At 46.1% G+C, this 22348-nt stretch overlaps 6 protein-coding genes across 6 annotated transcripts; all 6 read left to right on the forward strand.

The window, feature by feature from the left end:
- Nucleotides 1-77: 77 nt before the first annotated feature.
- BJ212DRAFT_1481110 (uncharacterized protein) lies at nucleotides 78-986 on the forward strand (the record flags this gene model as incomplete). The annotated part of the gene is made up of 3 exons (XM_041340209.1): nucleotides 78-121; nucleotides 178-526; nucleotides 582-986. 3 exons carry the CDS (start codon nucleotides 78-80, stop codon nucleotides 984-986), a joined length of 798 nt encoding a protein of 265 aa, XP_041192843.1.
- Nucleotides 987-4562: 3576 nt separating this feature from the next.
- BJ212DRAFT_1481112 (uncharacterized protein) lies at nucleotides 4563-5045 on the forward strand (the record flags this gene model as incomplete). Its single annotated transcript, XM_041340210.1, has 1 exon — nucleotides 4563-5045. The coding sequence occupies one exon, from the start codon at nucleotides 4563-4565 to the stop codon at nucleotides 5043-5045; it is 483 nt and encodes a 160-aa protein (XP_041192844.1).
- A 1200-nt stretch (nucleotides 5046-6245) lies between these two features.
- BJ212DRAFT_1504594 (uncharacterized protein) lies at nucleotides 6246-9991 on the forward strand (the record flags this gene model as incomplete). The annotated part of the gene is made up of 13 exons (XM_041341610.1): nucleotides 6246-6471; nucleotides 6521-6701; nucleotides 6915-6991; nucleotides 7044-7150; nucleotides 7202-7659; nucleotides 7764-7891; nucleotides 7966-7991; nucleotides 8216-8286; nucleotides 8322-8490; nucleotides 8515-8768; nucleotides 8856-8869; nucleotides 8994-9843; nucleotides 9901-9991. Coding segments are annotated over 13 exons (2652 nt in total), but the record flags the coding sequence as incomplete, so codon positions are not given.
- A 269-nt stretch (nucleotides 9992-10260) lies between these two features.
- Nucleotides 10261-10999, forward strand: BJ212DRAFT_1481115 (uncharacterized protein; the record flags this gene model as incomplete). Its single annotated transcript, XM_041340211.1, has 3 exons — nucleotides 10261-10409; nucleotides 10460-10594; nucleotides 10654-10999. 3 exons carry the CDS (start codon nucleotides 10261-10263, stop codon nucleotides 10997-10999), a joined length of 630 nt encoding a protein of 209 aa, XP_041192846.1.
- A 956-nt stretch (nucleotides 11000-11955) lies between these two features.
- BJ212DRAFT_1209287 (uncharacterized protein) lies at nucleotides 11956-12700 on the forward strand (the record flags this gene model as incomplete). The annotated part of the gene is made up of 5 exons (XM_041329193.1): nucleotides 11956-12190; nucleotides 12239-12330; nucleotides 12379-12447; nucleotides 12475-12570; nucleotides 12632-12700. Coding segments are annotated over 5 exons (561 nt in total), but the record flags the coding sequence as incomplete, so codon positions are not given.
- A 6848-nt stretch (nucleotides 12701-19548) lies between these two features.
- Nucleotides 19549-21834, forward strand: BJ212DRAFT_1272223 (Na+ dependent nucleoside transporter C-terminus-domain-containing protein; the record flags this gene model as incomplete). Its single annotated transcript, XM_041331007.1, has 12 exons — nucleotides 19549-19823; nucleotides 19885-19920; nucleotides 19978-20155; nucleotides 20202-20299; nucleotides 20349-20538; nucleotides 20590-20637; nucleotides 20688-20719; nucleotides 20774-20928; nucleotides 20979-21240; nucleotides 21289-21428; nucleotides 21480-21560; nucleotides 21614-21834. 12 exons carry the CDS (start codon nucleotides 19549-19551, stop codon nucleotides 21832-21834), a joined length of 1716 nt encoding a protein of 571 aa, XP_041192848.1.
- Nucleotides 21835-22348: the final 514 nt, after the last annotated feature.

Below are 22348 nucleotides of genomic sequence, written 5' to 3' on the forward strand. Positions count from 1 at the left end.
GGTTGCCATCTATTCCATCCCTTTGATTCCTTAGTTTAGGTTCAACCTGACACACCCCAACAGCATTGATATATATGATGAGCAGCTCTTCAGAATCAAGAAGAGGTTCTAATAAGCCTAGGTTTGTTAACTCAATGACAGACAGTCACCATCCTTGGCACTCACTATATTTTGTAGGTCAGCGACCACACCACCTACATCTGTGGCACCTAGTAGTTCCCCTCCCAAATGTAGCTCTCCTCTTGCGAGTAGCTCTCCTCCTGCAAGTAGCTTTCCTCCTGTGAGTAGCTCTCCTCCTGCAAGTAGCTCTCCTCCTGCAAGTAGCTCTCCTATTGCATCACACACAAAGACTGCTACTGATGGTCCTGCCCTTCAAATTCATGAGTTTAGCATGACAGTGCCAAGGAAGACCTTGGGTAACAGTGGTCGCCAGAAGTGTGCCATTCCATATAGCTTATTTCAAGGTGGCATCCATGATGAGGACTCAATCCCACCTACAAAAAAATTCAAGACCCTCCAAACTATGGTATGTTCATTGGAATTTCAGACATTCTAATATTCATTGTTTTTTCTCTCAAAAGTGGAACCAAACTTCTGCGCCATCACCAGAAGTTGCAATCTTAGTTGACAAGCACATGCTCGAACTTTCACGTATCACTTGCTGGGCTATTACCACAAGAATGCGGTATCAACGTCTTCACTCCCATGAACTAGATCTCATGAACACCATCCTAGGGGATGAACAGGACTTGGCCCAGGCACATCTGAAGGCAGTTGATGTGCAGATTGGTTCTATCTGCAACACCCTACAGGATGCAGGAGTTGGGGTGATAGGCAAGAATGGTTGTAGATTTGACCCTGGTGATAATGGGCCTTGGTGCGAAAGTTCATCTGATAACTCGGACTTGGATAAGCCTAGGCCTGCTCCATTGGTCCTCCAGGCTGGATCTCATTGTGATTCAGTTTGTACGTCAGATGTGGAATAATCTTGCTTTCTATATTTCATAACCATGTATGTTTTATCAATGGAGTCTTTATTTATAGATCCTGAATTATTCAATAGGGGAGAACCTACACTGGTAGGTTCAAGTTGTCCTTCCACTCGCTGTTGTTGCACGTAAGTGAAAAGATATATTTATGAGTATAAGCAATGAAATAATAAATTCAAACAATTAGTATCATTCTGCCTGATCACATCACTGTCCTTCATTATTTGCAGACACACGGTGGGTTTAATTTTCAATACTAAAGTGAAGATTAACACAAACTGATCTCTGTTTCCCTTGGCAATTTTCCAAAAGGCTTGAAGCTTATAACAAGCCTCATGGGTTCGAAGAAGTAACCATTTGTGCAATGTTGTCAAAGGTGAGCTGCCATATTTGGTATCATTGCTTCACTTCAGTGCCATGCCCCTAATGTTAAATACTAGTGCGCAGTAGACCAAATCTTTATCATCTCATCATCATTCTCCCCTGACCTGACAAATACTATTGACCCTTCACATCTTAGAGTGCTGGATACTCTCAGTGAGTTAATCACATGCTTAATTTGAAATCCTATCGAATACAGAAGCCTTTTCTACCAAACAAGCAGCTTTGATTGGAGATTATTCAGAGATCCAGGGGAGATCATCATCCTACTGTCACATTGTAATCACTATTATTGAGAGTCACAATGAAGGTGGGTGCATAAAAGTTATGTTATGTGAGCAGCTGGCAGTAATCACTGTCAAAACTGCCTAGTATTTTACATGTTCATGCCCTAACATCATTCCCCTATAGCCAGGTTTTTGGTAAGTTTGCACAAGGTCCATTCGACATGTGAAGTTCCAGGCCAGACTGGCTGGAAACATTGTGCCTCAGCTCAACTTCATCGACCGTTCTCGTCTTGGATCAGTGATGATTTCATGTTAGTGCGGCCATATTATTTTTTTCAATCATAGCTGATTTCCTGACATCCCACTATTTAACACATCTTTTAAAGCTCGTTCTTCCTCCAAGTCCAAGCCCATGATCATGTCTTTCCAAGCTTTCTCATATGACCCAAATGATCCATCAAGCTGCACCAGATGGCAGTCAGCTGTGTGGCCTCTCATATCAGGTTTATCGCATTGCATTTTTCCTTACTCCCATAGCACTAGCAGTGCCCATGTCACTTATGGTGGAAGTTCAAGGCACTCTGATTCCACATCAGTAGTATCAACCAGCTTGACATCAGCGGCTGGCACTAATAGTAGTATGGACCTGGATAGAAAGTGGTTCAAGGATTTCAACTCAAATGAACAGGTTGCCCTCACATGGGCTAAAAGGTGCTGTAGGGATTTCATATTCTGTGGGCTTGTATAGGCAGATATTGCTTAGTGTTATGTTCGCACTTTTGGTGCTTATGTAATAATCATAGTTTTCACCACCTACCAGTACCAGTCTGAGACTAAGAGTTATTAGCATGATTTCCTATCCTCTTTGAGCACTGAGCTTAGTCCAGAAACCCTTTAGGGCTGAATAGCAGCTAGGCATAGCACATTTAGCCCAACATTAGAAGTCTACTTTCCAGTTCTCTTCTTGTTGTGTTTCCCACAGCGCATGATTCTCAATTCCACTATGACTATGGGCTGGCTGTGAAACATCACCACAGCAGAAAAATGAGCCATGAATGACTATATTGTAGAGATCATCAATCAGGCCAACCTGAAGTTCAGATGCGGTACATACTACTGATTGCCATCCTGGATTGTGACTGTACTCATTCACAAATCCAGATTTAGAGATGTCACCCAAGGTAGTAGATATCATCTACAAGGCCCTCTTGCTCAACCGTTGACAACTCTTGAGAACCTTGGAGGATCTCATTGATTATTTCAATGTTCAACCTCTGTTGGACTCTGTTTTGTCAAACATGGAGCATCAGGATTTCAAGGATCATCGCCAAAATTCATTGTTCAATTTGACTTCACCCTTATCCTATTACCTTCATGGTCAGGAAATTACCAATATGTCTATTTTCGTGCTTCTGTTTGCAAACCTGGTAGTGGAAGAGATTCATATAGCACACTGGTACACTGGCAAAGACTCCCCCCTCTGAGATGAGGATATGAGACTTGAGATCAAAAGTACTCCTACTCAGATGTTTTCAGAATCGGCGGTCTCGGTAGTTCAAGATTTTAATCTTAGTGTTCATATGTTGACATGTGATTTTTAGGCAAGGTTAGCAATCCGACACGCTGTGAGCAGAAAAATGTCACTGTTGGGAGCCCCCCTCCACTTCACGACAGATCCATATGCTGATGAGCAGGATGCAGTCAATGAAGCAATGTTGCTGGCATTGTCGTCTGCCACCCATGGGCCTGCAATGGAAGCACATATGTTAAATGTGCACCAAAGAGGCATGTGAGTAATTCTCACTATGTTGGACCTGAGTGTCATGCTCACACTTTTTCAGTAGTGCCCTCCATTGCTCGATGGGTCTGGAAGCACCCACAAGTGTGATAAGCCATCTTCCAATGGAGGAGGATTCGTGAATCATATCCGAGGCACTACAGCACACATGGACCATGGGTTTGCTGTTACTGCAGATCAGTCAAGATTTTTTGACAGCAGGGCCACACAGGCCTTTGACACCAGACTATTCCATATCCATTTACATACCTCTTTCCCTCGAAGAGCTTGTCTTTCCCTCGAAGAGCTTGTCTTTCCATGACCTGAGTCAGATATTGCCCCACCTTTGACTGTGCACCTGTCTGAGGCTACTACTAGTAGTACAGACTTTAGTATGCTGTCCAGGTCAGTGCACATAGGACTGTCACTAGCAGATAATTTTGGTGACGAGCTCTTTAGTTTTGAACCGACACCATTAAATTTTGAATTTGACAATGATCAAGGAGGGTTTGGGAATGGAGGGTACTACATTCTGTAGTTTCATACCAGCAACATCATTTACTATCTGCTTGCATTCCGTTCAATCCGCCCTTTTTCAAAGGTTTCATAGTGTTTGTGTCATGATCACGACTTGCAGCTTGCTTCATTGTATAGTACTACCATATTGTTACCACAAAATATTTCTACAGCCTCTCAACCAAAGCAAGCAGGTTTCCCTGTGTTGTTGGAATCAAAGAAGGTCCAGTTTCAAATATTTGTGGGTTGGCATCTATTGTAACTTTTGAGATTGAGGTGCTGCGCCATGACAGATCAGTCCAAAACCCTGCATTAATATCAACATTCCACACACTCGTGCCTCAGAGGAACCAATCTACATACACAAAGTTTCACGCATGACTACCTGCAACAAGTCCACCAGGCAACAACCACAACCCTAGTGCTGGAGTTGTAATACTAACAATTCAATAGGAGGACCAGTCAGTCTTGAGACCTGCTCAACAACAATCAGTCACTAATACAATGTCGCACATTCACACTTTGTCTTTCTTTTCTTTTTGAAAACAGTTGCAGCATTCAAGTGATGCAAATACAGATCACCATGACCAGCAGCAATCTAACTGATGCCCAAGCACCGGCGTGCAAGACCATGACTTTGCACCATAAAACAACCAACAGCACGCTCAAACAATGGGTTCAATTTGCTCCTCACCAGAGAAGCAGGATGACCAAGAGTCCGACATGGCTTTAGCAGCCTGCAGAAATTCTACCTCTGTCCCCCCTCTCCACCCTAATATACACTCCATTGTTCAGCTCACTGTTGCGCATGCCTGCAAGGTCTACTTCAGTGGCCCACTAGTAAAGCACGTACAGTGCCAACCGGATGGCCAACATCCCAAAGATGATGGATGGGTTGATGTCTGGGCACAGCTCAGCAGCACAACGTTGAGCATATGGGACATGAAGGAGATCAAGGAAGCAAACAAGAAGGGCCTTGAGGTGCCTCCTACTGTCATATCCCATATGCCAGACATAGATCCCATCATATTCCCACGCTTTCCGGACCTGTTTCCGGACCCCATATCCAACTCATTCCTGGATCCCCTATCCTGTCCACCCTATGCACATTCCATCCAGCAAGACATCTGGACTTTACCTCCTCTTGGATTCTAGACTACATCCACCACCTCACATATCTCAGTCCTGTTTCCATCCTGCCTTCCAGATCCCCAGATCTCCGGACCTCCGGATATTAACTGTTACTATCTCTGGACCTATTCCCACCCTCTATCCGAGATCCTGCGCCTATCCCCATTTAGGCATCTCCGCCTTTCCAGTTCTCGGTTATCTCTGTTTCCATTTTGCTGATTGATCCTTGTACTAGTTTCATCTCTGAGTTCATTTACATATGTTCTGTCTTACTTACCAATGTGTTTCCACATGCTCATACATAGCCTTACTCCTTTGCTTACTGATCCTCTCAGATAGCCTCTAGTATATAACCCCTGTACAACTACAGTAGAGTCCTTAGTCTGTTCATCATCTTAGTTCCTGTTCATCATCTTAGATCCTGTTCTACTTGCCAATCATCTTCTGGACTTCAGTCCATCTGAGTCTCATCCTTTTCCATAAGGCCTAGGGAAGGATTCCCTAGGCCAGAATTCCGGACCTCCGGATTTGTCCCCTATGTCTCTGTCCCAAGTCTAGGGATTGCTTCCCTAGGCTAGAGTCTTGCCTTTCCGGCACTTACCCTCTTTCCGGACTTAGGTCCACTTCCCATCCCTCCGACTCTACCTTAGGGTAGTCTACCTCCGTTTGCTTCTACATTGGACTTCGTCCAATGTAGCCCCTATTCCTTCTGGACCTCCGGACCTCCTGTCCTCTGTACCTCTGGATGTCCTGGTATCCTGTCCTTCGGACATTCTGCCCTCCATACCTTTGGACGTTCCGTCCTCCATACCTCCAGACCTCCTGTCCTCCATACTCCGGACCTCTGGACCTCCTATCTGTCCATCCTGTTTTCCTGTAGAAGTATTACCTTGCAGCGGGAACTCTCCTGAGCATTTCCTGCATTCCTCCGGACATTTCCCGCGCTCCTCCGGAAGTCCTCCCGCACTCTCCACCAGAGTAGCCAGCCTCCAGAAGTCCTCCGGACTTCGTCGGACCATCATCGGACTTCCTCTGAAATGAAGGGCACATACTCAGGTAAGGGGCACAGCGTACAAGCTGAGGCCAAGCCCCTCTGAGTCAGTCTCCCTCTCCTTTGAGCATGGTTCTTAACACCTACGTATGTCAATATTACAGATGCTGTGAGTTTATTCCATTCTCTGTCTATACTGGTGGTGATGACATTGGCTGTAGTTTGTTCATGTACTAGGTTCAGTCACTGGCCCCACAGAGAGTCCAGAGCAACCATGGAAGACATATACGAATGTCCTCACTCTCAACACAGCAGGCTCTAATTTACTTTTATTCAGCTGTCCATCAATACCAGCATTGGAGTCATGGGCAACAGCTCTACAATTATCTGCTTGGGAAAAGTCTTGTCTCAAAGAAATGTATACCACTCAATTAGTAATACACATAACGTTGCTTGAAGGTCAGTTCCCTTATTGCAGTATGTTCAACACTGATGTCATATATCTCAGGTAAAGATACCCACACAACCCTCATCTGTGGCCATATGGAAGGGTGGGTGCTCATTCACATTGCTGGACAAACAGACTGGAAACACATGTGGATGGTCATCTCTGGGTCGCAAACTTCATCAACCGATCCTGGAGCCTCATCTACTACCACTGGCACTGCACCTACTCCCAAGAAATGCATGTCAAATCTCTTCTCATGGGATCACTCCCCTGAGCCTCTGCCAAGCCTTTGCTTGCACTTTATGCATCCCCTAGGCCAAAGAACAAGAAGCATTCCCTTCTCATGCTTAGGGAGGTTTCACAGGTGTTTGCGGTGTACCCAGAGTGCCCAGAATTGATCAACTGAAGCATACTCATGAAACTTGGGGGTTTGATTGGTGATGATGAAATGAAGGGAGGGGTGGTTGCTTGTCATGCCTGAGCTTGAGGCAGGGAACACACAAGCTTCTGAGATGCTCAAGTGGCTTGTTGGTGAGTAGACTATCTCAGTCATGCAGAAAATGATAACTCACCATTTACCTAGCGCTTCATGATGCATTTGAGCTATACAGCCATCCAAAAGCATACACCTGGGATCCTCGCAATCCAGTTTCGCTGATGTTTGCTTATCCAGTCAATCCTGGGAGAGATGTTAGTACAATTTGCTTGCCAGCACAAGTCCACTGATTTATTGGACAATAGCTCCTGTTCCTTGACCATGAAGTTGCAGAGTCTATGGACCCTCGTGACAACCAGACCTCTGCCATTTGCAATCGTCTCCTAAATATCCTCCACTCATGCATGCCCAAATTGCATGCGATGTCTGTGCCACCCCCACTACCTCCCATGGGTCTAGGGGCTGATCCGAATTGCCCACAGCAGCAACAGCCATCACAAAATGCTGCTCAGCCCCAACCACAAACACAAAACAGTCAGCCTGCTTACATCCCCCAGCTCCCCATGGTCAATTTTGACTTGCGCTCACCACCAGACCTCACTGTCGGTCATGCACTCTCCCCCATTACAGAATGGAGCGCAACACACAAAACATTTCTGGATTTCCCTCATATGCAGAGCCGCTCAATGTTGAATGAGCACCACACACCTGAGTTGATGATGATCAGCAGCTCAATGTCAAGCGAGAAGCCAGATTCTGTAGGGTAATTGATGAGCAGCGGACATCAGGACTTTATGTCACGTTCCATATCCAAGCATAGCCAGTTGCAGATGCTTTCTCCACTTACTTCATTGAACCTGGTCCTAGAGAACATACCTGGGTCGATGACTGGTCTCCCAATGACCAGAAGCCCTCCTCCCACCTCGCATTCAGACTCAAGGCTTATGCCAAGCATGGAGACTGGACAAATGAGGAGCATGGAGCCATCAACAGCAGTGAGTGTGAATGTTGGCAGGTTCAAACTTCCTCTTATGCCTGAATCTCCTGGGTCACCTACATTTTCTACAAGTTCAACAAGTCCCAGTTCAGGAAATGGTAGGCCTATTTCGCCAGGCATGTCATTGTTGGCCCTTGTTGCACCAGTGCCCATAAGATCACTGGCTTCAAGAACTCCCCCTCCTGCCTCACCCCTTTCATGTCTTACATCGCCTTACTCTCCCAAAGGGAAGGATAAAGAGTTACCTTCTATTCAAGATGTACAAGATGTTTTACAGCTGCCACCTCGAGCACTGTCTCTGCCTCATACATTTATAATGCAGCTGCATAATGCAGGCTCACCACCCTTACCTCCCAAAGCCCAGTTACCAACCCCACCACGAGTGCCTGTTATGTTGATGCACTTGCTGCATTGTCTTTCCTTGATAGTGCACCCGACGTCACACCCCCGCCTGCAACTACATCCCAGCCACCACCAATAGAACAAGGCATGTCATCAGAGCCTACCATTGAGGGTAGCACTGCCTCTGAGAGCTCAGAGGGAGTTATACAGTACAGGTCATCCTTTGCACCATCCAAGCAGGCTGCACAACAAAAGGTGTGTGCACAAGCGCAACATCAGGCAGTGCTTCACAAGCCTGGGAGAGTGAATGGGAAGCATGTCACGCATAGGAACAGGCTTTCTTGGTGGAACAAGAGCAGCAATGAAGAAGAGGAGGAGGATGAAGAGGATGAAGAGGATGATGAGGATGCTGACTCTGACAAGGATGCTGACTCTGACGAGAAACCCCCTTCAACATTGGAGAGCAAGAAGCCAGGTCTTGTCATGCCTGTACCGGTTCTGGCTGTCAGGCCTCTGCATCCCAGTAGTGCAGGGTGTGCTGTGACACCTGGAGAACAAGCAACAGATGCGAATCTCTATGTGCAGCTATGACATCCTCATAAACTGCCACCTGTTCCAAGGCTGCTGACTCAAGGTCAGCATCCTCTTTTTGTTGAATTCTTTGAGCTGATGATCCACAGGCAGTGTGTCAGATGACTACATGAACACCATGCCACCACCTTGGCAACTCGCCTCTGATCAGCACATGTGAATGCCAGATGATGCCCCTCACCTGCATCCACAGTCTGAATATACTACCCAAGTCCTTTGTCCACAAGCGGACTTTAATCAACATGTTGCTGCCCATCAGAGCGGCATTTGGACACAGGTTCTCAATCCTGGTCGCATGCCCAGTTCTCATCCTCAACCTGAAACTCCCTCACATCAACAAGACCCTTTTATTCAGTTGGAACCTGCTTCCCATTCCATGACGAAAGCTTTTACCCCTCATGGTTTGCTATCTGCTGGGATGCAGGACAAGCAAGACCGGTCTGCCAAGAGACAAGAAGAACTTGCACAGGAAACCAGTGCCTCACTCATCAATGTTCCTAATAAGCCACCACCACCTCAGACAGGTTTCTTGGGTGCAATCACTGCTCATGAGCGTGAGCATAAATGCGAAGGTGGCATCAGTGCTGCTCTGACGGAGTGTGAGCATGAAAAAAGGATGGCTGAAGAATGGCAATGCAAGATTGACGACTTCCAACACAATCAACTGGAGATGCAGGGCATGTATGGAGGCAGCCAGCAGTACCTGAATATGATGGGCAACTCGATGATGGCCAATCCTATGATGATGGGCATGAACCTGATGATGACTGGTGGGAATCCGATGATGGCTGGTGCTAACCCCATGATGAATGGCACCAACCCCATGATGAACAGTGCTAACCCCATGATGATGGGTGGGTATATGGGTCATCCAGGTATGATGCCAGGATTTGGAAATCCACAATTCTTCATGCAGCAGGCAGCACAAGCTGCTTACCAACAAGCTATGATGGCATATTCCTCTGCTGGGTCGCATGTTGGTGATGGCATGCACCCTACACCCATGAATCCTATTCAGTGAGTTTTTCAAATAATCATTGTTACTTTGTATTACTACTTAAGCTATAGTGACAGGTGTAAACTCTACCGGCGTACGGTTCTGGGTCAACTTGAATTGAACGGACAACTTGAAGTTATGCAAGAGTTCAAATTGGAGCCAGATTAGTACAAACATGATGTGAGTGGCTAGTCCATTTTGAGCAACTTGCAAGCTGAAGCATATGCATATGAGCTACAGGTCCATGTTCCTGTAATTTTGGCAGACTTGCTTAAATGGTTGTTGTGCAGCAGGGGAGTATAAAACAGGTGGTTGTTTCATTCCCTCATCTTGCATTTCTTATTCCTTGTCTGCTTTTTGGACAGTCACTCCTTCTGAGTCCCTCTTCATCAATGTCACACATTTCAGAGGGCAGCATGTCAATCTCTGGCAGCACCATGGACGTTGATGGTCAGCAGAATGACCATGGCCTTCACCAAACTCCAGAATCTGAGTCAATGTTCGCCCAGGCTCGGCAGAGAAGGAAGATTGCTGAACTCAAAGGAAAGTTAGAGGCTCTCAAGTTGGGGCATACAATGAAGGAAAAGTAGTAGGAACTCCATCATTCCTGGCTCGACTTTACTCATCATCCAACAGGCAAATGAATTATTATCTAGCTCAAGGACGAGGGCTAAGGCATGTTGTCACTTTGTTCAATAGTATCGAGGATTCAGTCGCCAAAAATGACCAGAGATATGACAATGTTGATGATGATACTAATGGCACTGTCAAGTAAGTTTTTGCCCTCTATTTATGCCATGATGAGTGTGCTCATTGGTTTCATTATGTAGCCAAGATCGGCTACTATACGGGTACAGCATCCTAGTGAGAACCTTGCCATGGTTTTTGAAGAAAACCACAGACATGGAGCACAACAACTATGTGTGCATGTGTCATATCCCATATGCCAGACATAGATCCCATCATATTCCCACGCTTTCCGGACCTATTTCCGGACCCCATATCCAACTCATTCCTGGATCCCCTATCCTGTCCACCCTACGCACATTCCGTCCAGCAAGACATCCAGACTTTACCTCCTCTTGGATTCCAGACTACATCCACCACCTCACATATCTCAGTCCTGTTTCCACCCTGCCTTCCGGATCCCCAGATCTCCGGACCTCCGGATATTAACTGTTACTATCTCTGGACCTATTCCCACCCTCTATCCGAGATCCTGCACCTATCCCCATTTAGGCATCTCCACCTTTCCGGTTCTTGGTTATCTCTGTTTCCGTCTTGCTGATTGATCCTTGTACTAGTTTCATCTCCGAGTTCATTTACATATGTTCTGTCTTACTTACCAATGTGTTTCCGCATGCTCGTACATAGCCTTACTCCTTTGCTTACTGATCCTCTCAGATAGCCTCTAGTATATAACCCCTGTACAACTACAGTAGAGTCCTCAGTCTGAATATCATCTTAGTTCCTACTCTATCACCTTAGATCTGCCCAATCATCTTCTGGACTTCAGTCCATCTGAGTCTTGTCCTTTTCTGTAAGGCCTAGGGAAGGATTCCCTAGGCCAGAATTCCGGACCTTCGGATTTGTCCCCTATGTCTCTGTCCCAAGTCTAGGGATTGCTTCCCTAGGCTGGAGTCTTGCCTTTCCAGCACTTACCTTCTTTCTGGACTTAGTTCCACTTCCTGTCCCTCCGACTCTACCTTAGGGTAGTCTACCTCTGTTTGCTTCTACATCGGACTTCGTCTGATGTAGCCCCTATTCCTTCCAGACCTCTGGACCTCCTATCTGTCCATCCTGTTTTCCTGTAGAAGTATTACCTTGCAGCGGGAACTCTCCTGAGCATTTCCTGCATCCCTCCGGAACTCTCCCGCACTCCTCTGGAAGTCCTCCTGCACTCTCCACCAGAGTAGCCAGCCTCCAGAAGTCCTCCGGACTTCATCGGACCATCATCGGACTTCCTCTGAAATGAAGGGCACATACTCGGGTAAGGGGCACAGCATACGAGCTGAGGCCAAGCCCCTCTGAGTCAGTCTCTCTCTCCTTTGAGCATGGTTCTTAACAGCATGCTGAAGATGGTATGTTTTACCGCCATTCAGGTCAATTCTTATGATCTTGAGACTGTTTAGCTTAGGCAAGGGGCTGATGGCACCCAGGGAGATGACACATTGAAGCTAAAGACTCTTGTTTCAGACTGGGTTAATCTTGCATTCAAGCCAACTCCCCCAGTCAATCCCGATGACAAACATTGCCATGGATTCATCAATGATGCATGTGGCAGATTACTATGCCCGACTGAACTTGACTGGAACAACCCAGTGTATGTAGCAGACTTGCATCTTTCACAACTCTTACTTTTTACTAGTGTACAGGCAGGGACTCGAGATTGATCAGAAGGCTATGTGGTGACAGACCTTTCTTTCCCAGTGTTTTTGTATGAAAAATACACTGCCAAACCTGATGATTTGGAGGAAGGTATCTTTAAGGGAAAAATTTTGCTGCAGGTTTGTCACATTTGAGTCACCCAATGATGATCTCACGTCATTTTACAGGCCTACAAAGCTGTCTTTACATCCCCATCCTCTGCAAAAGACATCGAGTGTGATGGCAATGACACGGATGTAATTGAGAACAACTGATGTGCTAAGACAGCATTCTTGACAATCAAAGTGAAAAAACATGTCGCACAAATTATCAAGATGGATAAAGTCACTGCTTGCTCAATTGCGTACATCGCTTGTCAAGTAAGTTTGTATTATTGTAACTTTTGTTGCAATTGTTTATAAACGATGACTACATATGCAGGTGCAATTTGCACTTTCATCTGTTACCTCATGGCACTCAATCAATGGTGACTTTGACTACACCCAATTCTGGTGGACTATTGTGGATTTCTTTGAAAAGCCTCCCAGTTGAGATGCTTGGTGCAGGGTTGAGCAACTTCTTGAGTGGTGGACAAGGTGTGTATCGTTTACGTTGCCAAGCAGCCTCAACTGGACTCATTTTTAGAAAAGTTTTTGGAAAAAAACATTGCAGTGAGCTTAGCGACACGGTGAAAGCTAATATGTCTGTGAACACTCTTGCAAGGCAGAGGGCCCAGCGTGATGATGCTGCTTTTGATTCTTCTTAGATACCTATCAATAGTCTACCTACACTGTTTTCAAGCAATCACTGGCCATCTCCACAAGTAATTTTTACTTTTAATATCATGATGATTTGATGAAACCTTGTCTGGTGTGATACACCACTCTCTTATGGCGACTTCAGACCTCATAAATACCATCTGTAACAGTGTAGTATGCATGAGTCATGCAGCATGACAGCATCTTAGATTCAGCTGCTTGGTGTCAAAACACTGAAAGCAGGAAATATAACACAACTATGGAAATGTCTGTGGAATCTGGTTATTTTTGCTAGCAGCACAAGTCAAGCCTCATGGTGTCCATCCACCTGCTTGATTTCAACAGGCTGCATGTATGAAATACATCGCAACTATGACAATGTCTATCGCTTCTACTCATTTCACTGATGGCACAAATCACCCCTTGAATTGTTCATCCACATACTTGGTTTCAAAAGGCTGAACATAGGAAACACAGAGTACTCATGACAATACCTGCAGTTTTTAGTCCAATTGCTGATAGCACAATTTCAGCTTCAAAATGTGGGTCCTCTCACTTGGTTCAGTCATTTGTGTGTACTAGGAATGCAATGCAGTCATTGCAATCTCGTGGGATTGGAAGCTGCCTTAGCTTTGAAGTCCCTTGTTGCTGAATCAAGGACTTACAATGCGAAGGTCCCAAATGTCCTCATTAAGAACTCCTCTTGTGGTGGCTGAAGACACACGAATATGTTAATGCATGGTGCAATGCACCATACGCTTGTCGAATAGGAAGTGATGTACAGCGGATGGTTATTAAATGTCTGAATGACATGGTGCTGAAGCCAGAAGCTGTACATACAAGCACCACTGGTGATGAGGAGGACACACAACTGTTGCCTGGAAGCAACTGGCTTTCATTCTGATTTGGATGGTTGTTCTATAATTAATGGGAATGAAGCTTCAATGCGTACATTTCTGGTCAGTTCACCTCACCAAGCAATCCCAACTCCTGGCAAAGGTAAAGCTTTTCTCACAGATTCCCAATTGAAATTATGCTGATGATCATTAGGTATTTCAAAGCTGATAGCATCAAAATTTAAAGCAGCAGGTATTTTTGCTCTCGCTCACTTGTTGGACAGGTCGCTTTTGTTGGAAAGATACTGGCTTTCACTCTTGGCATCATAGTAGCGAACATTACTTCTGAACTGATGATTCTGATTTCTTTAGATGACTATTGGGTGACTATCCGTAGGCTGAAATATTGCAGAATAAAATAAGATAGAATAAAAAAGACCATTTAAGGAAATTGTGCCACAATGCCACTGTCCATTTGCATCGAATTTGCAAAACATTATTTTCTGACCCCCTTACAAACTCTAAATCTAGAAGGGGGGGGCCCCCCCCTTACAGATTATTCCGGATTATAAACAACGGATTAAAACCATTTTGGGCCACTACGCCCAAGCTATCCGCTGACTAATCATACTTGAAGGTCCCTGCCTGACACATGTTCAGCATGGCGATAGTCGCTACCTGGTCCAAACATTTTCCAATATACACAGTCCAATCCCTGAGCTCCCTGGTGAAGTTTTCAGCTGAAGTTTTAAGATTACTATCAGCAGACGACGCCAACACATACCACTGCGACTGGCCAGGGTATGAGGTGAGCAGTGCTGATACCATTCTCTCCCTATAAGTCTAGAGTCGCAAAAACCATTTGTTCCCCAAGTTACTGCGACTGTTTTTTTGTCATTAAATACTTTATTCCATGTGTGTACTAATGTATTCATGCGACCACCACAGGGCTGTTCTACTAACTACAACATCTAGAATCATTTGTGCATCTGACAGTTCAGGTTTTTGAGACGTATAAAAGCACGCATTGGAGGACAACAAGGTAAGCATTATTTTCATTAAAACTACAGCATGCAATGTCTGACATTCCCCCTCCACAATCCATGATGATACCTCCTGGTAGTACCCCATCTTACCCCAAATTACACTATGACCACGCTGGAAGTGCATTCGCCCGTGCATAATTTTGGCACTTGGGTGTCTCATCCAGGCATCTGCAAAGTAAGTCTTATCAAATGATTGTTTACTGGTGGCTGATACTCGACTTACTATAGACTCTTACAACTGATCAGTCCTTTTAGTTTGAACATGGCGATGGTCCAGGTTATCAGGTACGTCGAGTATCATATGATGTTTTTGACTCAACTAACTATATACATGCAGCCTGCTTCTACCTACGCACTCACTCCAGCCTTCCAGTCCCACAAAGGCACACCTCCACCCTTGCTGGCATCCAGTTCTCGCCCTGCTCTACATGAGGTGCCAACCACGAATATAGCTAACCCTGTGCTCCTCCCCCTACCTCACTCTGATGATATGGACTTGATTTACCCTGCCAGTATTGCGGAGGCCTGCAGCTATACTCCAGCCACCAAAACAGCAGGCGCTCGTCACAAGGCCAAAGCCCCAAGGGGCAAAGGCAAGGAGAATAAGAATGCTGGATATGCTAACCCAAAGAAGCATTCTCGAGAGGACAGAGACTGAGGATGATGAAGCGGAAGCACGAGCAAGGCAAGGCCAGCCCTCAGGGGTCCAACAATTATACTGCCTTGGACGTTAAAAGTCTCCTTGACATAGTCCATGATGAGCTCCCTCTTAGTCAACTGCGGGTGGCAGACTGTTCAAGTTAAGTTTGGCCAATGGGCCAAGGTGAACCACCAGCCTGAACTGCAAACTCACTTCACTCGAAACAAAGTTCAAACAGGTAAGATTCAACTTGTCTCATGACTGTGACATTGCTCACAAGTAGAACTACAGTTGGTCAAGACTACGAAGCCGACTGGAGATGGTGTGTGCCCTCCAGAAGTCACACGTGCCCATCACATCAAACAACTCATTAACAAGTGCGCAGGAACCCGTGACCTGCATGACACAGACTTACTGATGCCATGGAAGATGGTGACAGTCACTCTGTCATCTCTGACCAGAACCAGGATGAGCATACCTCCCCCCCAATTCAGCATACAGCGATTGCCCGCTCCACTCCTTGTACAGATGCCCCAGCTCCACGTCGCAATACTTGAGGAGCGGCAGCTATGGATTTACTCACTCAACTTTCCACCACATTTGACCCAGCCACCCAACGCAACTGTGACAAAGATCATGCCAATCGCAGCCTTGCCACCACGCAACTACTTACCCAAAGTCAGCAGCTCTGTGATTCCCAAGCCACTACAGAAACCCTGCATGGCCAACTCTTCGATTTGTGTGCTCGCATGTATGACATTGAACGTGAACGTGATCGGGCCGAGCTTCGCATCAAGATGATGCAGATGAGCAGATCCACGTGCCATCAGCATGTTTGGATGCCCAAACGCAAGAATTTGCATCAAGAGTGGTACCCTGAGGGTGGGGGATCCATTAGGTGGCTTACTGATGAAGGTGAAAGTACCGCATCTGAGGGGCCCAAGCCACCACGCCTTCAAAGATGCAGCCCCTCTGGACGTCCCAAGTATTCTGATTGCCCATATTTCGAGGACTTCACTGATGAGCCTATCAAGCCCATTCAAAAGGAGGGGTCAGTAGAGATTTGATTGTGCTATGATGCTTACAATGTACCTAGGGTACCAATGTACCATGCAAAGATTGCTGCTTCTCACCATTCTGCGTCTTGTGCTCATTCCATCTTGAACGTCTTTCCTGTCTGCCTTCTCATCCGTCTCATCATCTCCATTGAAATCGGCATTGCAGGTACTGGACAGTTGGATGCTACAATGTTCTACATCTTACGCTCATTCCGTCTCGAACATCTTTTCCTTTGTCTTCCCCTTTGTCTGACCTCTTGTCTGTCTCATCATCTCCATTGAAATCGGCATTGCAGGTACTGGACAGTTGGATGCTACAACATTCTACGTCTTGCGCTTGTTCCGTCTCAAATGTCTTTTCCTTTGTCTTCCCCTTTGTCTGACCTCTTGTCCGTCTCATCATCTCCATTGAAATCGGCATTGCAGGTACTGGACGGTTGGATGCTACAACGTTCTACATCTTGCGCTCATTCCGTCTCAAATGTCTTTTCCCTTGTCTTCCCCTTTGTCTGACCTCTCGTCCATCTCATCATCTTCATCAAAATCGGCATTGCAGGTACTGGATGGTTGGATGCTACAATGTTCTACGTCTTGCGCTTGTTCCATCTCAAATGTCTTTCCTGTCTGCCTTCTCATCCATCTCATCTGCATTGAAACTAGCATTGCATTCCTCATCTGATATCATCATTACAAGTTTTACATGTTGTATCTACTGGAATTCCAATATGACATGGAATTGCGAGACTCGATCCTTCTTCCTCTGCTCTGAAAATAGCATGTTTTCGAAGTCTCGCCACACATCTAGATCATCCTCAGTAGCCTGCCAATGCTTCATGTACACAGTCTGTATCTGATTGATCCCAACACATATGGCGCACAGGTTGTGCAGCCAAAGACAGATTTTGATAAGGTCACTGCGAGCTTCTTGGTTAGTGATGTCAAGTGGTATGCGTAGCCTTCCAAAGGCACCTTGGATAGCTCGCATGCCCCATTCTGCTGTTTGACGGTAAGAGAGTAGTTCGCAGTTGAATGCCATATGCTCCTCTATCTCAGCAGCTGAGCCACGCAAAACTTGGCCATGTTTCAGAGGTGCGCGAATGTGTCCGTCAATGGAAGTCGTCCCATGAGGGAACGCAGTATCTGCGACAATGTAGTAGTCAGGAGGTGTGTCGAGTCGAAGTTGAGTATAGATGTGAGAGGCGAGACGAGAGTCGTGCCAGCTGCCAGGTGCATTTGTCCTTGCCGCAATCACAACACCTTTGTAAAGTAACTATTGAGTACAAATTGTTGGAGAAAGACCAAAAAACGCACCTTCAGCAGAAAATGCTATGACTGAACTGATAAAATGTTCGGAAAGCCATCCGTTGTAGGTAGCATTTTCAATATCAACATCATCTGAAGTCTGCACAGGGAGTTTGAGCCCATCGATGCTTCCGAAAGCACCTTGCAAGCGTGAGTGACGCGCAACTATGAGGGTACTACAATGCTCAAAATCAGGTCCCCATGGCCATCAAATTGCGGCATCAACCATAGAGCATAGAGTTTGTAAGAGCATGGGCAGTCCAGAGGTGAGATAGCGAGAAACAGTGGCAGGGATCAATGCAAAAATTTGTTGGAGGCTAGTCTCATGCATGGTGGAGTTGAGATAGTGGAGCATGAGGCCAAGTGCTCCACCAGCATCGAGTGAACGGCGATTCAGGCGTGGAATGCCATGCAAGTTGGTATCAGGACATGTGATGGGCTTATGGTACCACAGACTGGCAAAGCCGGAAGTAAGGATGAATTCAAATGTTTGAACATCGATGCCCATGGTTGTAATAAATGCGCGATCAGTCTGACTCACGTACAACACTTGCCACGGGGTATTCCAATGTGGGTCAGGAAGTAGCTGGGCACGACAAAGGTACAGTCGCTTAGGGTTCCAGGTTTCGACACGATCAAGTCAAGCAAGCTCTATTCCAGCAACCAGCATAGCTGCTAACATCCTCGCGTCCTCTTTGTCATCAAGAAATGCTGTCTCTTCTCCGTCGTTCACCAGATTATGATACTGTAGTAGATCGTCCATTGCAGTTTTGACTGAATTATTTTATTCCAGATGCGTTACGGTTGTGTTTTCTGTACAGATTATCTTTCGTAAATATATTTCAAAGTCCGTCATAATCTATTCCGCATTATTTTGCCTATGGATAGTCACCCATTACCTTCACAGGATTTAATTCACTCTCATTCATTGGATGGACACATTGTCTTTTTCTGCAAGTTGCTGATATTCGCTCTCAGTCTTGAAACAGCGAATGTGTACACCTAACTTCCCTATTGCCATGTCTCTTGGTCCATCATTAACTTCCAACCCACCATTCCTTCAAGTTTGAGTTCGAGTAATGCCTACGTCCTTTCCTGATCTCAAACTTGCATAAGAAAATCAGCAACTCTTCTTTCCTCTATAAAGTCAAATAAGACCATGTAATAATCGATAGCAGAATTGTTGTGATGCTGGCCATTACGGGCTATATATTGTTATATATGTCAATTTACTTTGTTCACCAGTTCACTGATGTGCCCTTGGGACCCCTGGTCCATCGGACACGCACCAATCACTCCCATTGACATAGGTTAAGGAAGGAGATTCCTAAACAGTTCTGGATGGACGAGCGGTTGGGGTAGCGGCAAGCCCCTGATGAGACCTTTCGCGGGGTCGAAACCGTTGTACCTTCCCGCCCTCCTAGCTTCCCTCTTGCCTTCACTGTCAGGTCCCTATCCTAGGAGACGGACGACTGCGGGAAGGACAAAGGAAGTGTTCAGCCCAGTGGCGCTCGCCTGGATCCGGCAGCCGTGGCTTTGCTTCACGACTTCTGGTCAGGAACTGTTTGACTCAATATTAATCGCATGATGCCGCATATGACCTCTTCGGATAAAGATGCGACCACATGCACGGAGGTTACTCGGAACCACACTCGATATTAAGTACAAGTCGTATAATCGACGCTTATCTCGCTCTGCATTTCTTCTGGCCCTCCAACATGGCAGCTCCAGCAGGTGATTTTGATGCAGATAATCAGTTCAAGTTCATACAGAGAAAGACGTCCGTCTTCACGAACTCTGACAGAGAACAGGAAATTGCACCCGTTGTAGATGCTGGGGGCGATCTGGAGGGTGCAGGAGAAAAGGATGAAGGGACGCAAGCAAGGAGCACGTTCGACAAGAGACTCCGTGTTGTAATCCTGATTTTCCTCGCTGCCCTCATCCTCGGGTGGTGGATATCTTCTACCATTTTGACAGCGACACGCGGACAATGGTATGACGTGATCGACTGATCTCCGAGTCTTTCAATTAACAAACCTAAATTCTTCTCCAAGGGTCGTGCAGTCATTTTTTGCGTGGTTTTTCTTACTGTAAGTAGTGATCTCTACGCAATGTTATGCCCCTTGCTGATTACCCGCACTGTTAAGCATTATCGCGTTCCGCTTCATACCCAATTCGGTGGTGACGGAGCCTATTACCGCCATATGGATGCCATGCATCCAGGTGCCTTGGTACAAGCTTCCTCGGACAGCAAGATTGACAATTGGATGGCTCTGCCTTCTTGCCATTGTGTTTGGGTCTGCTTTCGGATTCTCTCCCACTGGCGTGAGTTCTGTCGTCTTGAGTTTTTGATAAGCTGACGCCGCTGTAGAACAGTGATTATGGACATCGAGCAATTTCAGTACTGGGGTTGTTTGTTTTCCAGTGCGGTTTCTACTTGTGTTCCACGAACAGATCTGCCATTTGCTGGTTGGTGCCTCCCCCTCGGCCTACTGCATCCACTGATTTAGAATGTAAGGCCCACTGTGGTAGTCGGCCTTTTCCTTCAACAAACTATTGCTCTTTTTGTGCTCAAGACTGGCGCTGGTTATTCCCTCTTCAAATACATTGCGGATCTCGCAAATGACTTCTTGTCGGAAGCCGATGTCGGAGCTGAGTTCTTCTTCGATGCAGAAACTATTGCGAAGAAATGGTTTTTTGTGAATGTGGTATGAAGGTGGTGTCCTCAATCTCGAACGCTTGACATCATAAGATTACAGCTCTCCGCGATTATTTTTTTCATCGCCACGATTCAAATGCTTTACTACGTCAGTGACTAGGCTCTACTTTGAGCCCTCACCGCTAACGTATACCAAAGCTCGGCGCCATGCAATGGATGGTCAAAGGATTGTGAGTACATGGAACACACCATTCATCGATGAGTGAGATTCATTGTTTTTGTAGTGCATGGTTTTTCTTCAAGCTCATGAACGTGTCTGGCGCTGAGGCAGTCGTCGCGGCTGCTTCTCCTTGGGTAGGCCAAGGAGAGTCTGCCTGTTTGGTCAAGCCCTACGTTGATATCATGACCCCATCGGAACTTCATCTTATCATGACTTCTGGTTTGTTCACAATATTCTACCATCGGAACGTTAATATTTATGAATCCAAGGTTTCTCCACTATCTCCGGATCTGTTTTGACCGCCTATGTTGCCCTGGGTGTTCCACCCCAGAATCTTGTCACCTCATCTGTCATGAGCATACCTGCTTCCATTGCTATCAGCAAGATGCGGATTCCGGAAGTCGAGGAACCTGTTACTCGTGGTCGCATAGTAGTGGACCGTGGGGATGCGGGAAAGAACCAGCCAGTCAACGCTCTTCATGCGTTTTCTTTGGGAGGTCTGTTTGGCTTGAATGTCGCGGGACAAATCCTGTGAGCCCCATGAAACGGCCGTCGACAAGTCACTCAGCTGTCCCATAGCACTAACGTATTGACGATTTTGTCGCTTGTCGCTACCATCAATGCTGTCTTGACATGGGTCGGTCGTGGATTCGGCATCCACCAACTTACTTTACAGCTAGTCTTGGGATACATCGGGTATCCTATCGCCTTTTTCTTGGGTCCGCACACATCCTTGCTATCTTGAGCCATCCAAGCTGATATTTCGTTAGGTGTCCCCAGCGCTGAGATCCTCCGAGTCTCACAGCTGTTAGCGACGAAACTAATTGAAAACGAATTTGCTGCGTACTTAGGTACTCTCGTGACCCCAATTTACGGATATGTGGCTGATGCTTAATTCTGGCAGAACTATCAAGCATCCAAGCGAGTTCGAACCCCCTGTCGCACCGTGCCTTTACGATTGCGTCATATTCCCTCTGTGGATTTGCGAATCTCGGATCTCTAGGTATCCAGATCGGTGTGCTCGGCGCTTTAGCACCGTCACGGGGCAAAGTCATTGCGAAACTTGCGGTGTCCGCTATGATTTGTGGATTTATTTCGTGCGTTCTTGATTTGTCCTGTTTTTAGTTTAGTAACGAGAGCTCTTCTGCAGAACCCTCCAAACTGCTGGTATCGCGTGAGTACTTGCTTGGTCGTGACGTCCAGAAGCTAACTTTGTTTCTCTTAAAGCGGTATGCTGGTGTAACATGAAGGGTATCTTGAAATTAAAATGACTGAGCTGTGGCGCTATATCTTCTTGTTGTAATATACCTGGCCCTTTACCACAAGGGCAAGAAATAATGTCAATGATAACGGCTGGCCAGCCAATTGCCAACTCATGCCGGTGACACATAAACTTCGGGTCGTTCCTTGCATGGAGGATACAAGTACTATGACTGCTTCAACGGTTTAGATGGAGGTATCTTTGGCGGGGAGATCACGGAAAGAGGGGACTTTGGACTTTGTTTCTGAATAGGGCATTTCGACGTTCTTCGTTGACCGTTTCCTTAGAGTAGCAAGACTTTCTTGACCTTTACATCAACAATGACTGTGTCAGGACACCCTCCGCTACGGCAAAATTCGGTAGTGTCGAATAGGTTCT

Source organism: Suillus subaureus, assembly GCF_016647635.1.
Source record: "Suillus subaureus strain MN1 chromosome Unknown BJ212scaffold_17, whole genome shotgun sequence".
NCBI lineage: Eukaryota > Fungi > Basidiomycota > Agaricomycetes > Boletales > Suillaceae > Suillus > Suillus subaureus.